This window comes from Mchenga conophoros, linkage group LG20 (assembly GCF_057382185.1).
Source record: "Mchenga conophoros isolate Kocher_MC1m ecotype Shallow Benthic linkage group LG20, M_conophoros_male_GT1.1, whole genome shotgun sequence".
NCBI lineage: Eukaryota > Metazoa > Chordata > Actinopteri > Cichliformes > Cichlidae > Mchenga > Mchenga conophoros.
Genome location: NC_140545.1, coordinates 5,229,702 through 5,244,043, shown reverse-complemented (window position 1 = coordinate 5,244,043; position 14,342 = coordinate 5,229,702). Strand labels below are relative to the sequence as shown.

General features: G+C 39.3%; 2 protein-coding genes across 3 annotated transcripts; one reads left to right on the top strand and one right to left on the bottom strand.

Annotated features, from left to right (window-relative positions):
* Positions 1-232: 232 nt before the first annotated feature.
* Positions 233-7,261, bottom strand: ciroz (ciliated left-right organizer protein containing ZP-N domains). The gene is made up of 9 exons (XM_085259464.1): positions 7,163-7,261; positions 6,948-7,072; positions 6,694-6,837; positions 6,559-6,597; positions 6,291-6,428; positions 6,119-6,203; positions 4,027-4,223; positions 3,773-3,890; positions 233-1,843 (listed from the first exon to the last, which is right to left on the bottom strand). The coding sequence occupies exons 1-9, from the start codon at positions 7,233-7,235 to the stop codon at positions 1,338-1,340; spliced, it is 1,425 nt and encodes a 474-aa protein (XP_085115590.1). The 5' UTR covers positions 7,236-7,261; the 3' UTR covers positions 233-1,337.
* Positions 7,262-8,713: 1,452 nt separating this feature from the next.
* tardbpa (TAR DNA binding protein a) lies at positions 8,714-13,855 on the top strand. 2 transcript variants are annotated; one of them, XR_014890145.1, is made up of 7 exons: positions 8,719-9,484; positions 10,133-10,296; positions 10,415-10,555; positions 10,896-11,066; positions 11,349-11,433; positions 12,262-12,408; positions 13,253-13,855. XR_014890145.1 is itself a non-coding variant. In XM_085259465.1 (5 exons), the coding sequence occupies exons 1-5, from the start codon at positions 9,244-9,246 to the stop codon at positions 11,820-11,822; spliced, it is 1,191 nt and encodes a 396-aa protein (XP_085115591.1). In that variant the 5' UTR covers positions 8,714-9,243; the 3' UTR covers positions 11,823-12,986. The 2 variants fall into 2 exon arrangements, 1 of the variants encoding a protein (XP_085115591.1); XM_085259465.1 differs by lacking the exon at positions 13,253-13,855 and having other exon boundaries at positions 8,714-9,484; positions 11,349-12,986.
* The last annotated feature ends 487 nt before the right edge of the window (positions 13,856-14,342 follow it).

The window sequence follows — 14,342 nt, the reverse complement described above, 5'->3', positions numbered from 1 at the left end:
ATGAGTGATTATGAGCAATAACAATGAAGACCATATATGGATCACTTCACAGAGTCTGTGTGTGTGTGTTCGTGTGTATATGTGTGTGTATTGGGGGGAGGGGGGGGGGGTGCCACCACGCTTAGCATATCCCAGATGTGCAAACCATATGCTCTGACTGAAATTAAAACAAAAAAGAAACAGTGAAACATGAAAGGGATTTTTAACTTTGTAAAGACAGTTAACAGTCGATACAGATAGGCTAATGGCCGAGAGAGGCCACATGAAAGAACCGGGGATGTTGGCATGCTTTTTGCACCACTTATTCCATTTCCTGCTCATAAGTTCACTGAGCAGATGGGAACCAAAGGCACAAGGAAGTTTAGATTTTCTGCCCCACAGACCGTTGTATATGATGCATGTAACTGCGCAACACCGCACGGTTATCATTTAGAGACGCTTTGGTGCATACCGGGAGGTCACAATAACAAAGGTGGAAAAAAAAAAAGCAGTGGGACAAAAACGAAACCTCTTCAGCTATTTTGATCTATACCAGTAATTCTGTATGGGTGTTACATTTAAAGCACTCAAGTGAATAAATTTAACCCCCCCTTTCTATACTGCATATTGGATTTTCAAGAGTTATCTTATGATGAATAAAGTTCATTTACTTGTGCACACACACAAAAACAACTAGCACTGAATCTAGGTTTACTTTAAAAAACAAAAATTAAAAAAAAAAAAAGTCAAACTGCTTAATTTGGAAAAGAGCATCTGGAGGCAGGCTGTGACCTATCAGGAGCCTACTGAAAACATGTTGGAGAGTGCCCTCTGCTGTTGGTTTAGCGTACTGCAACGAGGGGAGCGACAGCTACAGCTGACATTACAGTAAATCAGAAGCTAAATTTGATCTGTTGTTGAAAAGAAAACAGTTTTTAACACATAAAATTGATTCTACCATCTAAGAATCTACCGCTGACAAGCAATCTGTGAGCTTTTATTATGACTTTCTGTGATTTGAGTTCAAGTTGCTCTGAAAGGTGGCATCAGCTAACACGAGGTCTTCTCTTCATCAGCCTGTTTTGCTGCTCGGAAAGAGACGTGTTTATTTAACGCCTGCCTTTGTCTGAGTCTGGATAATGTCCACCCTGAGGCAATAGCTGGCAGAGGTCTGACGGTAATTCTGCTTGCACTGTATAATCAGCCTTCACTGACCACTGCGTCACCTTTCATGACTGCAAACAGATGTATGTGGTACCAGTTGGGTTTAAAAGGAAAAGGAGTAAAATAGGCCTTAAAGTAATTAAGATATATTACTTGAAGAATCATTTCACTTAACTAAATAAATAAATCTAATCCTACCAAATCCACTGCAGTTTTTTCTCCTTTTGCTGTTGTTCATTCCTACTGCTTGTGTTGAGTTCCTGGTACTCTTCATCAGGCTGAGCCAGCGTAGTAAGAGACATATGTGGTGTTTGGGCTGTGGCTGCTGACGTAAGCAAGTCTGACTCTACTGAAACATTTGTAGCTGCATGTAGAAAATCAAATAAACTAGTTGTATTCGTATTAATGTCGATACTGGTGCCATTATCCAACACTGAAGAAGACACATCATCCCTTATTATCTCGTCAGCGTGGATATTAAAACTGCGGCCCTCTCTCAGCATGTGAGGAAGGTTAGTTGTGGGAAACTTTGCAGGCTTGAACGAATCTCTCTCTTTTAGGTTTTCTTCTGGGATGGTGACGAGGTCGGGCAAAGGCTCGTCCGTAGTTACAGTCTCACGTGTAGAGTCGAGTGTGGACGGGCTTATGTTGTTTGGGCCAGGAGAAGATGTGACATGTGATGATGTGTTTTTAGGTGCCGCTGTGGAGATAATGGTGATTTCAACAAAGGTGAGATTAAACAAAAACAATGCCACAATTTAATGACTGGTGCAGTGAATTCTGGCTTACAGGGATTGTGAAAAAACATGATTTGTGACAATGCAGCAAACACAGGTTTAATAATGAAGTTACACGAGTGCGATGTGAAAATTTGAAGCCACATTTTTTAAAACAATTATTTCTACATTCTCAGCAGTAGCTTAACTGACACAAAACTATTTTAGAAATCTTAAAATATATCTATTAAGGATCTTTTTTTCCCCATGTTTTAACATTTTCATATTAACAAAACACTATAAGAAGTGGAACTGCAGGCTCACAATAACTGTCCACAGGGATGCATCCAATCATCCAGTTAAGATCTCTTTATTGCATTGTTACGACATAGTTTGAAAAAATATATATATATCTTGGATCCAATTTCAGAAGCATGTTGTGTCCCTATACACTCCAGGCACTTTGTTAAGTACACCTGCTTGTTAAAGCAAATATCTAATCAGCCAGTGAATGTAGCTGTGTAGCCATCTTTAGTGTGACCTGATTAGGTTCAAACCAAATCATTAGAATGGGGACGAATGTGATTTAAGTGACTTTGAACGTGGCGTAGTTGTTCATGTTCATGTTCATGGGGTTTACACAGAATGGTCCAAAAAAGAGAGAAGAATGGACAAATAACAGTTGGTTGTAACCTAGGTATGCAGAAAAGCACTTCTGAACACCTCAAACCTTGAGGCAGACGGGCTACAGCAGTAGAAAACTACGGGAAGTGCCACTCCTATCAGCTAAGAACAGGTAACTGTGGCTGCAAAGGCAAAACTTTCAACACGGCAGCCAAAAAAATGCCCCAGAACCAGAAAGCAGGAGAAGCTAACACCGATATCAATCGAGCACATCCCTCAATTTATATTACACAGAATCAGTGACACCATAACATTAAAGTGGACAGATTATAAGTCACACTGTAAGTTCAAGTCCTGGTTCTAGCTTGTGACCCAAAGCCTAACTGTATGCATGCAGTATGTAGTTCCCTCATGAACTGCATTTTAGCTGCAAATATTTACTCAATCATTTTTACTCTCCACTGATTCAAAGAGGCATCTTTTCTGAAGGGTTCTGATAGCAGAGGGGTATGCTAGCAAATATATGACTTGTACTTCCTGACCTTGCTCCCTGTTATTCGTGGAAAATGTGTGCAAAAGCTGTTGATGTTAAATATTTATCCATTTAATTTTCTGCAGGTGTCTTATACAGTAGTAAATCAGTGCAGCGGCATTTTAAATTATATTTAGTGAGCCAAAGGAAAAAAGTGGTCCTTAAAAGAAGAAGGAGAGAAGAGAGCAGGATGAATATACAGCCAGGACTTTAGACTTCAGTGGCTCGAAAGATGAAGTGGTGATGGGTGAGTAGTTTTTCTTGGTGTTTTTTTAAGAGATTGAAACATTTTTAACACTCATATGCTGAAAATGTGCAATCACACTGTGATATATCTAGAAATTGTTCCACTGAAAATAATTGTTGAAGGAGGGATTTTAAAATGAGTGCTATTGATATTGATATGACTGATTATTGCTATGTGATATTATTTTTATTTAATTTTTTAAACATTCTTTTGGAGGGGTGCAATGAAGAGTGGGAAATGTGAAGAGAGAGCGTAGGGCCATGGGTCAGAGATGAACCTAGACTGGCATCCAAAAGAGGATCCAACCCTGTACAGACAATGTGTACCTAATAAAGTGTCTGATGTGTGTATATTGGAGTGTTTTCATTAGCAGGATTGAAACATTAAGCGTCTGGCTGAGCAACAAACAAGAAGTGCCTGGTGTGACTACATTAAATGCCATGGTCAAGAAAACATCCAATAATTGATCACCTCTTTAGTTTTTACTGTGCTCATCAGCAGAAAACTCACCTATGCATGGCAGCGTGCTCTCCATGGTCCAGTGCATTTTGTGATTTGTCTCTCTGAAGGTGAGCACAGCATCCACCCTGTAGAACGGCTGCAGGAGCCGGTTGTCATCTGTGCAGGGCTGTAAAATAAACCTGGGTTAGATGTGTTACTCTTTAATGAATCCTCAAAGCCGCACAGTTTACTCATGTTAGTGTATGCTTTGACAGCCATGCACTACTATTTGGAGTCATACAGGTTTGTGTTTCAGCACTAACCTTTGTCTGGAGTATTCTGGCTGTGGGAATGGACAGAGTTACAAATTCACTCGTCTCATGCACTGTGAAAGTAACTGTCTGGTTAACTGACAGGTCACTGAGTGTCAGTGTTTCATTGTGATAGGTGCCTCTTCTGGTCAAACCCATTCGGCGTTTGAGGATGTGCAGCACAGTCTTGTCTGCCGTGGATGCGTTCACTGAAATAAAATAAGATGTGTTAATGTGGTTAGTTAGTAACAAGTAATTATATTTGATGTATCTGTTTATAAGTATTTTCACTTGTTGCCAATTTCTATTTGATTACATTTGCACATTTGCTCTATATTTTTTTAACATATACATATATATATATATATATATATATATATATATATATATATATATATATATATATATATATATATATACATATATATATATATAATGAGATATACAATGAGGTTGATACATTTTTGGACAATCATAAGTGTTTTTTAAATTTTGCTTCTCTGCACCATCACAGTGGATTATAAACCAAACAATCACCATGTGGGTAAAGTGCAAACTTTCAAATGGTTTAACAAAAATATTGCACAATATGTTTTGGAAATCAGCCATTGTTATATACAGTCTCCTACTTTCAGATGCTCAAAAGTTATCGGACAGTGGACCGGTAAAGCGTTTCGTGGCCTATTTCCTTATTGTTCAAAGAGCCTGACAACTAAAGTGGTTGACCACAGAAGTGCATTACATTTACATTGTTCAAAGAAAAGCAGCTTCATTACATCTAATGAACTCAGGAATGAGTCTCAAAGAGGTAAGCTTGTCATTGTTAAAGTCCACAATCAAGAGGAACCGTCATTAATGTAAATACAGAGGATTTACAACAAGGTGCTAACCACTGGTTAACCTCAAGAAGAAGTCTGGATTAGACTTTGTCAGAAAACATCTAAAAAAGCCTGCATGGTTCTGGTAAAATCAAGATTTGGTAAACTTCTCATACTGTTCCTATTCTCATCATTCTGGTAAACCTGTACCAGAATGATGAGAATAGGAACATTATGCAGAATCAGAGGTAACAGGTCGAGGCAGTGTTTTGGTATGGATGTGTATGACTGCCACGGACACTGAATCACGAGTATTTTCTGATGATGTGACTCCTGATAGAAGTATGAGGATGAACTGTGGATTGATAATGATGCAAAGTAACCCAAGAGTTTCTCAATGGAAAGAAATCTGATATTCTTCAATGGTCAAGTCAGTCACCTGATCTCAACCCAACGCAGCATGTTTTTTAGTTAAGAAATACAAAACTGAAGGCAGAAAGACCCACAAACAAGCAGCAACTGAAGACCTGGCCTAGCATCTCACTGGAGGAAACACAGCACTTAGAGAGCTCCATGGGCTCTAGATTTTACCCAGTCATTGACTGCAACAATCCTCGTGTTTAAAATCATGTTACTTTGTTCAGTTAATGTTGAACATTTGACCCTTTGGATCTGACCTTGAATCCACTGGACCAAGCTGAAACTTTGTAGCTTTAGTTCAAACTATGACCACATACACAACTACTGTGAATACTTTGGAGTTAAGAATATTTTGGCTTTGGATTCAGGACTTTTACATTTAAGTATTTTTAACATTTTTATAACTGATCCGTTCTCTTTAGAAGAGAGAAAAAGAGCAAATGTCCCCACCCCACATGTTTTTATCAACATTAAACAAAAAATAGCCCAAGTGATTTTTACTGATGTAAAGGTCAGCACAGTGACAGGTTTTTGTTATTTTACAGAATATTAACCTTCTTCTTAAACTGCAAAAAACATAGTATATTTCTATAATAGATAGTGAAAAATTGTTGCTGTTGAACTGTAAAAGCTGTAACACAGATGAAAATACTGTTAAAAGTCCAACATTTATGCCCTCTTTTAAGTTTTCCAAAGCCACCCAGTGGGCCCGACTGGAGTCTGTGCCAGGCTGCTTCTGGCCCCCAGGCCTTGTGTTTGACACCCCTGCTCTAATTAAACTCAAACACTCACTATTGTTGTTGGTTAATTTTTTTTTTTTTAAAGGAAAAATAACTTCCAGCTCCAATTCTGTCCTTGTTACCCACCTTTTGGACAAGTTGCTTCCATACTGTAGGCATATCTGTCTCTGACCAGCTTCAAATCCAAAAATTCCCCTTCATTTTCCATTATCTGTATTAACCAAACAGTAATTGAGTACATTTCAGTTGTAATACTAACAATAGTCACTAGGTGGCATAATGCTGTGTGAAGTCTCACGTTGACAGGCCTTAAGATCTCCCTCCTCCTGCCCTGAACTCTTATGTCTGTTACATTCACATCAATGTTCATCTGAATCAAGCTGGCATCTTCCAGAGCTACAAGGAGGTGATCGTCCAGACACAGCGACCACTGCAGCTGCAGCAAAAATCAGACAATAAATACAAACAAAAAGTTAGACTTGCTTTCCAAACATTAAACATCTACAGACAAAATTGTGATCATTTAGAAGGTAATCAGAATTCCAGGCACTGAATGTAATTACTACCTCATTATCCCAGTTTCCATAGGGAATTTCTCTGATCACCTGAGGGTACACACAAATTATTTCTAGTAACAAAGCAAACCAATCCTAATATATAAATACAGTTAGGTTGAAATGTGGCAAAATGTTCATTGTTACCTGAACATATTCAGGGTCACAGCGGATTTGCTCTCTGCTTTGCACCACAGACATCACAGGGCACTTCATTGTGAAACTGTGATGCTGGCTTCCAAATCGATTCATCCTCCGCACCAAATTTAATGTTAAGACATTAAAGCCATTCTGAAAAGTCAATATAAACACAGATCATTATCACCACCAAGCCCAAGTGCAAGGCTAAAAGATTTGAGGTTGTAGATATGGATTGCATATTTCAGAAAAGAATGCCAAACCTGCTGCCGAACAAAACACCCGGTGTAGCTGACTCTAAAAACGTAGTTATCGTCGGGGTCGTTTTGCAGTGAGAATCCACAGGCAGACAGCTGGAGATTCAGGTGGTCCAGAGATGCAAGGTTGGCTTGTGAAAAGCAAGCAGTGGTTCAGAAATGACATGTTCAACATTAAATGAATGCTTTTTAAAGTCATTTATCTTGTCATAAAGATATACCTTGGATACTTAGCGCCCTCGACAGCCAGACCCTGAACTCCTCAATTCTTGCACTGTGCATCCACATCTCCATGTATTCAGGAAAGCAAACCACATCTTCTTCTGAAATTGCAGCAGGTAGATTTCTCACAAACACTAGGAACATAACAGCTTTAGCTCATAAGTGAATAAATGTTCACCTGTTAATCTTGCTGCAGAAGTTTGAATCCATTCTTGTTTCTGAATGAAAAATGCGCTCTTTGTGATAAAACACTGCAAAAAACTGTAGAAAAGAGCATCGAATGGAGCTTATATTTGAAAGACGATGTAGATATAACATTTATACATATCGCTGTTACTCACATAGCAAGGATGCCTACTCTGATGTGATCCATGGTGAAGTGATGGAAACGTCTGTGGATAGTCTTATTTGTAGGTGAGAGGTGGTGTCACTGCTTTGCTTTGTTAAAAGGCAAGTGAGAAAAAAAGCTTAAAAATAAAAGAACAATTGCTGTTTTGAGCATGTGTGAAAATAAACTTTACAGGATTGTGTCCTTTTGTGTTTGTCATCCATCATGAATTACCCCTTTCACTTCCAGTGACCTCCTTTTATTAACCTTTATTGCTTTCTTGACATCGATGCAGAGATTGTTGCCCCTGTAATAAAATCTCACTTTACTTTACCTTCTATTAAATTGCGTCTTTAGGCACTTTGTTACTAGCAGCCTGTTGCAAAAACACATGATCATTTTATTGGTTGAATTTAGCAGGTAGAAATGGTATTTTACCCTGACAAGTTGATTCTCAAACTGCTGTTAGCCAAAAAAACGTCTTTTTTTTTTTTGGCTTATTCTGTGTTGCAGAATAAAGGTTGTCATACCAAATGTTGACTTTCAAGCTCATAAGAATTGTGCATGCTCAGTGTTTGCCTTACAAACTGTATTTGCATGGATGTTTGCACATATTTTATTAATTTTCTGCAGCTATTTCCCTCTATCCTGTAAATTCTGTTTGTATGCATTTCGAAAACATTTTGTTCATTCATTTATGTCAGGGTACAGGGTTTTATGTACAGATTGTTAGGGAGTTAAATAAAAAAAATTCTAAAAAACGAATTGTAAATACAGTTAGAGTTACTTAACATTGAAAACGATTAGATTTGGTTCCTATTGTTTATTATTGTGTCAGTGATGTGCTTTAAAAATTACCACGAAGACCGGAAGTTTTAGTCTCTGTCTCTGTCTCCAATATCGGGCAATAATACTGGCTTACCAAAACATCGGTCGGGCTTTTCTTTTTTTTTTAATTTCTTCAAAACATTACACACCTTTTGTTTGGGCTCCTAGCTTCCTGTGAGACTTCAAAGGGTAACTCGGGAGCATTATCCTTGGCACAAACAAGTTACGACACTTGATGAATGTAAAATAATAAGGAAGATTAGGTTTAACTTAAATTCACAAACGGTAACTGGCAATTGATAGTCAAAAATTAATCTATTCAGAAAACGTTTTCAAATTAATTTTTTGGCAGCCCCACAAATAAGAGTGCACCCTCCCAAGTCGATGATGTCATCTTTACAAGGTGAGCATCAGCAGCCATTTTGTTAGCTAGCTTGAGGTTAAAAGAGGTTAGCCGCGTGCAGCTGTATTGATATACTCGCTTTGGTGGTGAAATTGCGTCGAAGTCGATAACTCGTCGAAGTTGTTATTGACGTACAGTTTTCGGCCACGCGCTCGTAAGCACGAGGAGGAGTCGTGTATTTGTTGACAGCGCGTTGTAAAACTGGACGGCCATTCATTTTTCGAGCTGACTTGAGTGTGCTAGCTCAGTGGCTAGCTGGCTAACTTGTTTACGAGTGTCATTTCTGGCAAAGAAAGCGTCTCGGCTTTCATGCCACCAGCTGTTAAACGCGAAAGAGTCGCAGAGTGACTGTTTCACGCAGTTCGCGTGTCTGCGCTTGTGTTACATTAGCTTCGCGCACAGTTAACAGAAGTAAACTAAAAGCCAGGGGCAGATCCGCTCGCACCACTCCGGTGTTTACTGATAACTTGAGCTCTCTCAGCTGACCGTGCTTGGACCAGAGCTCAGCCATCCTGGACACCATGTCAGAGCTTTACATTCGGGTGGCTGAGGAAGAAAATGAAGAACCCATGGAGATCCCGTCAGAGGACGATGGCACTGTTTTGCTGTCATCTGTAGCAGCGCAGTTTCCAGGGGCTTGCGGGCTGCGATACAGAAACCCAGAGACCCAGTGCATGAGGGGAGTCCGGCTTGTGGAGGGTGTCCTGCACCCACCGGAGAACGACTGGGGAAACCTAGTGTACATTGTCAATTACCCCAAAGGTATGCCAGGTGTTTGTGTCATTATAAACATGTAAGCAAATTGACAACCCTGCCCACAAACTGCCTGTTAAGTTGATTTGACTATAACTAGTTAAAAGTACCAATACATCGTATTACAATTAACGCTTTAATGCTCGGGATTGGTCCAAATTTGAACATAAAGGTGTTGTTCATATTGTAGTGAAGCTGCTTTGCCCAACACCTGCGCTGTATTTTAACTCGTATAAAAATGTTTGTGACTGTACAGTAGTATTATATTACAAAATTCAGCAGCATCACAAATTGGAGCCTCCAAAAGATACCTTAAAGAGAGATTACTGTATTAGATTGGTCTAAAAAAAAACACAAATGACACCAACAAAAAAACATTGTGAGGCAGGTGACTGAACTGGATTAAAGCTCTGTATTTAATAGCTTGCTTACTGAATGTGATCAAATCCTGCAGCAAGGTTGTGACAACTGTGGAAAATTATAACAGATTAGTTTATGCTGTTATGGCAACATGTTATTGAAATAGTAAACACAGTTGTATTTCGGTTTTTTGTTTGTTTTGGGGTTTTTTTAATTTAGGGGAGCTTTGTAAATGTATAAGACAAGGGTTTTTGATTGCTTTTTTTCTCACTGGCATGATTTATTTATTCTTCATAGATAACAAAAGAAAGATGGAGGAAATAGACGCTGCCACAGTTGTGAAAATTAAAAGGGGCTTTCAGAAGACATCAGATCTTATTGTCCTCGGGTTGCCATGGAAAACAACAGAACAAGACCTCAAGGATTATTTCAGTACCTTTGGAGAGGTCATCATGGTGCAGGTATTGATGTGTCATGTGACTGTGAATGTTTTCTCAGTTCTTTTCTAGACATTGAGCGCAACAAGGGTATGACTTTTGTTTGTGTACTAATGAATTTGCTCACCTCGCCCATTTTCAGGTGAAGAGAGATGCAAAAACTGGCAATTCAAAAGGTTTTGGGTTCGTCCGGTTCACCGACTACGAGACGCAAACCAAAGTCATCGCTCAGAGACACATGATTGACGGGAGATGGTGTGACTGTAAACTTCCCAATTCAAAGGTGGGTTGGGCACGATTTTTACCGTGTCTCAAAGAAGTGCTTTGGTAGAAATTGATTTCTTCAGTGAATAAGGTTTGGTATAAATTCATTTTTAGGTTTATATGTAGGCTTACAGCACCTGTTACTGCTTGTTGATCTGTGTCACACGTTCACATACATTCACTTCAGATAAGGATTGGGTTTCCACACTTACAAGCAGGCGTTTTAAAGTCATTGCAGTGGATTTTTAAAAAAACGTTTAACACAGGTTACAAATGTTGATTAGCTTTTGTAAAACTGAATCTGGATTGTTGAGCAGCGTGACTTAAAATGAAATGGTGGTGCCCGTTCTTCCTTTCAGGCATGTCCCGATGAGCCAATGCGCAGCCGTAAAATCTTTGTTGGTCGCTGCACAGAGGACATGACAACCGATGATCTGAGGCAGTACTTCATGCAGTATGGTGAAGTCACAGACGTCTTCATTCCCAAACCTTTCCGGGCGTTTGCTTTTGTCACATTTGCTGATGACCAGGTAAGAGTGACCTTAAATGACGGCCTTTGAATATGAGTAGATGGTATTATACAGGAAGAGTGAGAAAGACCTAATATGTATGTTTAGATAAAACAAAAACAAATCTTTAATATCAGTAATTATATGCATATAAGTTTGGTGTAGTAGTGGAAAACATGAGAGCTCAATTACAGATTTATACTGTAAATACCTCATGATACCTGGTATTTATAGTGTACGGAGTATTTATTTACCTGTAAGAAAAAAGAGATACACAGACTTAGTAACTCATTTCTTTCTCAGGTTGCCCAAGCTCTGTGCGGAGAGGACCTGATCATCAAGGGTGTCAGTGTGCACATCTCCAATGCTGAGCCCAAACACAATAATAGTAGGCAAATGATGGATCGAGGGCGTTTTGGGGCTGGTGGGTTCAATCAGGGCTATGGCAGTAATCGCGGTGGACTAGGCAGCGGTAGCGGAGGGGTTAACTTCGGGGCTCTGGGTCTAAACCCAGCCATGGTCGCGGCTGCTCAGGCAGCGCTGCAGAGCAGTTGGGGAATGATGGGCATGCTGGCTAACCAGCAGGGTCTGACCACAACGGCAGGCACAGCCACTACAACCAGAGACCAGACCTATAGCTCTGCGAGCACCAGTTACAGCAGCCCAAACTCAGCTAGCCTTGGTTGGGCTCCAGGCACTAACACGGCCTCCAGCAGCGGCTTCAGCTCTGGCTTTGGTGCATCTATGGAGTCTAAATCTTCTAGTTGGGGAATGTAGATAGCTACGAGCTAACTCTTTCTGTTGCTATAAGGCTGACCTGGTAAGTATACATATGAGGGGGAATGGCTTAGATATTATGTTATTTAAAAAAGAAAAAATACACTGCCTTTTATTTTGTTAAAGAGGAAATTTATACTTGTGTGTGACTTACGTAGTCATGCATTGAATGGGTGAGAAGTGTAGTTTGTTAGTGGAAGCTGCCACACTACCTGGTTTTGTTTTTTGAGAATATGTTACACAAATTTACTGTGCATGCAGGATAAAATAATTTATAAACATGCACGAGTATCTCAAGAGCCCCCTGATTGCCTCTTGTGAAATGATGGGCTTTCTATAATTACATATAAGTATATATATATGTATGTATGCATTTGATTTTATCTTTGTTTTTGTTTGACATCTTTTGGAAACGCCTTCATGGAAATCTCTTCTGCAGTTCACCAACTCTTTCCCAATTTCCCGGGAGGAAGCGCCTCATTGGCAGCAATGTTCGACAGATCTCAGTATCATTTCCCCTCCTCCCATGTGTAAATGCTTTGTCATCCAAGAACACAGCTTCACTCTGCATATACTGTATTAGACGGTGGGTGTTGTCTTTTTTTCCTCTCCCCCTTTTTTAATTTTTTTTTAATTTTTGGGATATAGAAATTTTGTCTGCTGTTGTCACTTTTTGAGATCAGTGAGTGGGATTGGTGTTGGCCCGAGTGAGAGTGAGCGAACGGGAGAGCGAAATGAAAGAAAGCGGTGTGAGTAGGACTGTTGGTGCGGAGTTTTTTCTTTTTTTTGTTGTTTGTTTTTCTTTTGGTTTGTTTTGTTTTTTAATTCAAAAGAGACAAATGCCTGCGAGAGTTGAGAAGAACCTGTGGCTTTGTGCGAGTGTGAGAGGAAGAAACCAGTACGAGTGTGTTCACCATGCCCATCACAAGGACATTTATTGCATCTCGAGATCCCTACGGTCTCTTTCTCTCATTGTTTTCTATCAACCTTAAATCTTTAAAATCACAGTGAAATGTCAAGTGCTATGAGTATTTGTATCCTTTTGTAGCCTTCTCTTGCTATCTGATTTGACGTGAATGCTGTGTCTGGTTGTGTGCTTTACTTTCTCCTTGTTACCACCCTCTCTGTGTGAAAATGTGACCTTGTGCTAGTGAAGTCTGTGTGGGTGGGTGGGTGGGTGGGGTTGCGGGACACTGAAAGAGTGCTGAAGTTTGAAAGCGAGCTCAGAAGTTGATGTGGTGAATGTTTGACAAGTTCCCATTGAAAGTTTGTGTTTGAAGTGGTTACGAATGCATTTTCTATGTTTTGTGAATAAAGGGAAGTCTGAAATAAAATTGAATTTGACTAGGTATAATGCCCTCTTGATAGTCAATTATTTTTAACTTACTTTACATTAATTGAACTGCCAACACTTTAATTCACATGTATAGGGACCTCGGACACGGAAAGCCCAGGTTTTCGTCTGAATGAAGGTTGGAGTCAGTTGCGTGGAAGACGAAGCCTTTGTTGGGTGTGCCGGTGCAAACCACAATGAACCTTAATCCTGAAAAGGATCTTCTTCACCTCACTTGCAAGAAACCTTGGACCACCAAATTTAGAGCGGACCATACTCTGTGACAATCAAGGTATTTTTGGGTTTTTTGTCATACATAAAGATGTCACAGTTGGGACGAAAGTAACACCTGCTGCTTGGCAGCGATCATTCCTTTGTCTGGTCCCCAATCTGTGAGACAGGTCTTGCCTTTCTAAAACTGGGTGTTTGTCAGTAAACACTTTATTCTTTTGTCTCCCAACAGTCACTGACATCAAAGTATTAACCAGTCGGGTGTTTGATGTGGTTAAAAATGATATCGGTGTAGCAGGAAGCTGTCTAGTTCTGTTTACCTTGATTGTTAAGTGACTGAAATGTATCACCTGGCTGTTCTTTTTCTTTTTTTCATCAAAGGGACTTAACTGACTGAACAGCAGCAATTCACACATTGTATTCTGACATATTAGTATTGCATTGTTAAATAAAGGTTTGGAGTTTTTAATCATTGTGGTCTCTCAATGTAGATAAAATGTGACTTTTTTTTCAGGCCATAATCTCTAGTTTTCCTTGCTTTTAATCCATATCTCTTTTTAGGATTTATTTGAAAACACGGATACAATTCAGATTTAGTCTTTTTGTTAAAACGGCTCTAGCATCCTGCAGAAAGCTAGCTCATATATAATGTATATAGAAGATTGACTATATAAACAGACTTTTACAGTCTTTGTTGGTGGATGTAATTTATATTTTCCTCCTGATGATGGTGCTGTTGTACAGTTTTTGCTGATTGTTGGACAGGACTCACATCCCCTTCATATATTAAAATTTGTTGATACTTTCCATTTTTAAACGGCTGTAAGAGTTTGTGAAAATTTCTCTGCACACTCAAGACTACTATGAAACTAAACGTACAAATCATCAGTTGACAATCTGGAATGCGTCTCTAAAGGTTGTATTTATGTAAAAGCAGATTGTTGGTTTTTTTTCCA

What these genes read in the sequence shown, in the direction of transcription:
- tardbpa (XM_085259465.1), top strand. Translation starts at nt 9,244, where the DNA reads ATGTCAGAGCTTTACATTCGGGTGGCTGAGGAAGAAAATGAAGAACCC. An exon ending in CATTGTCAATTACCCCAAAG is followed by an intron (nt 9,485 to 10,132) that starts GTATGCCAGGTG and finishes TATTCTTCATAG; the next exon opens with ATAACAAAAGAAAGATGGAG. An exon ending in TCACATTTGCTGATGACCAG is followed by an intron (nt 11,067 to 11,348) that starts GTAAGAGTGACC and finishes TTTCTTTCTCAG; the next exon opens with GTTGCCCAAGCTCTGTGCGG.
- ciroz (XM_085259464.1), bottom strand. Translation starts at nt 7,235, where the DNA reads ATGGAGATGTGGATGCACAGTGCAAGAATTGAGGAGTTCAGGGTCTGG. An exon ending in ATGGAAACTGGGATAATGAG is followed by an intron (nt 6,429 to 6,558) that starts GTAGTAATTACA and finishes TTTTTGCTGCAG; the next exon opens with CTGCAGTGGTCGCTGTGTCT. An exon ending in CCAGAATACTCCAGACAAAG is followed by an intron (nt 3,891 to 4,026) that starts GTTAGTGCTGAA and finishes TTTATTTTACAG; the next exon opens with CCCTGCACAGATGACAACCG.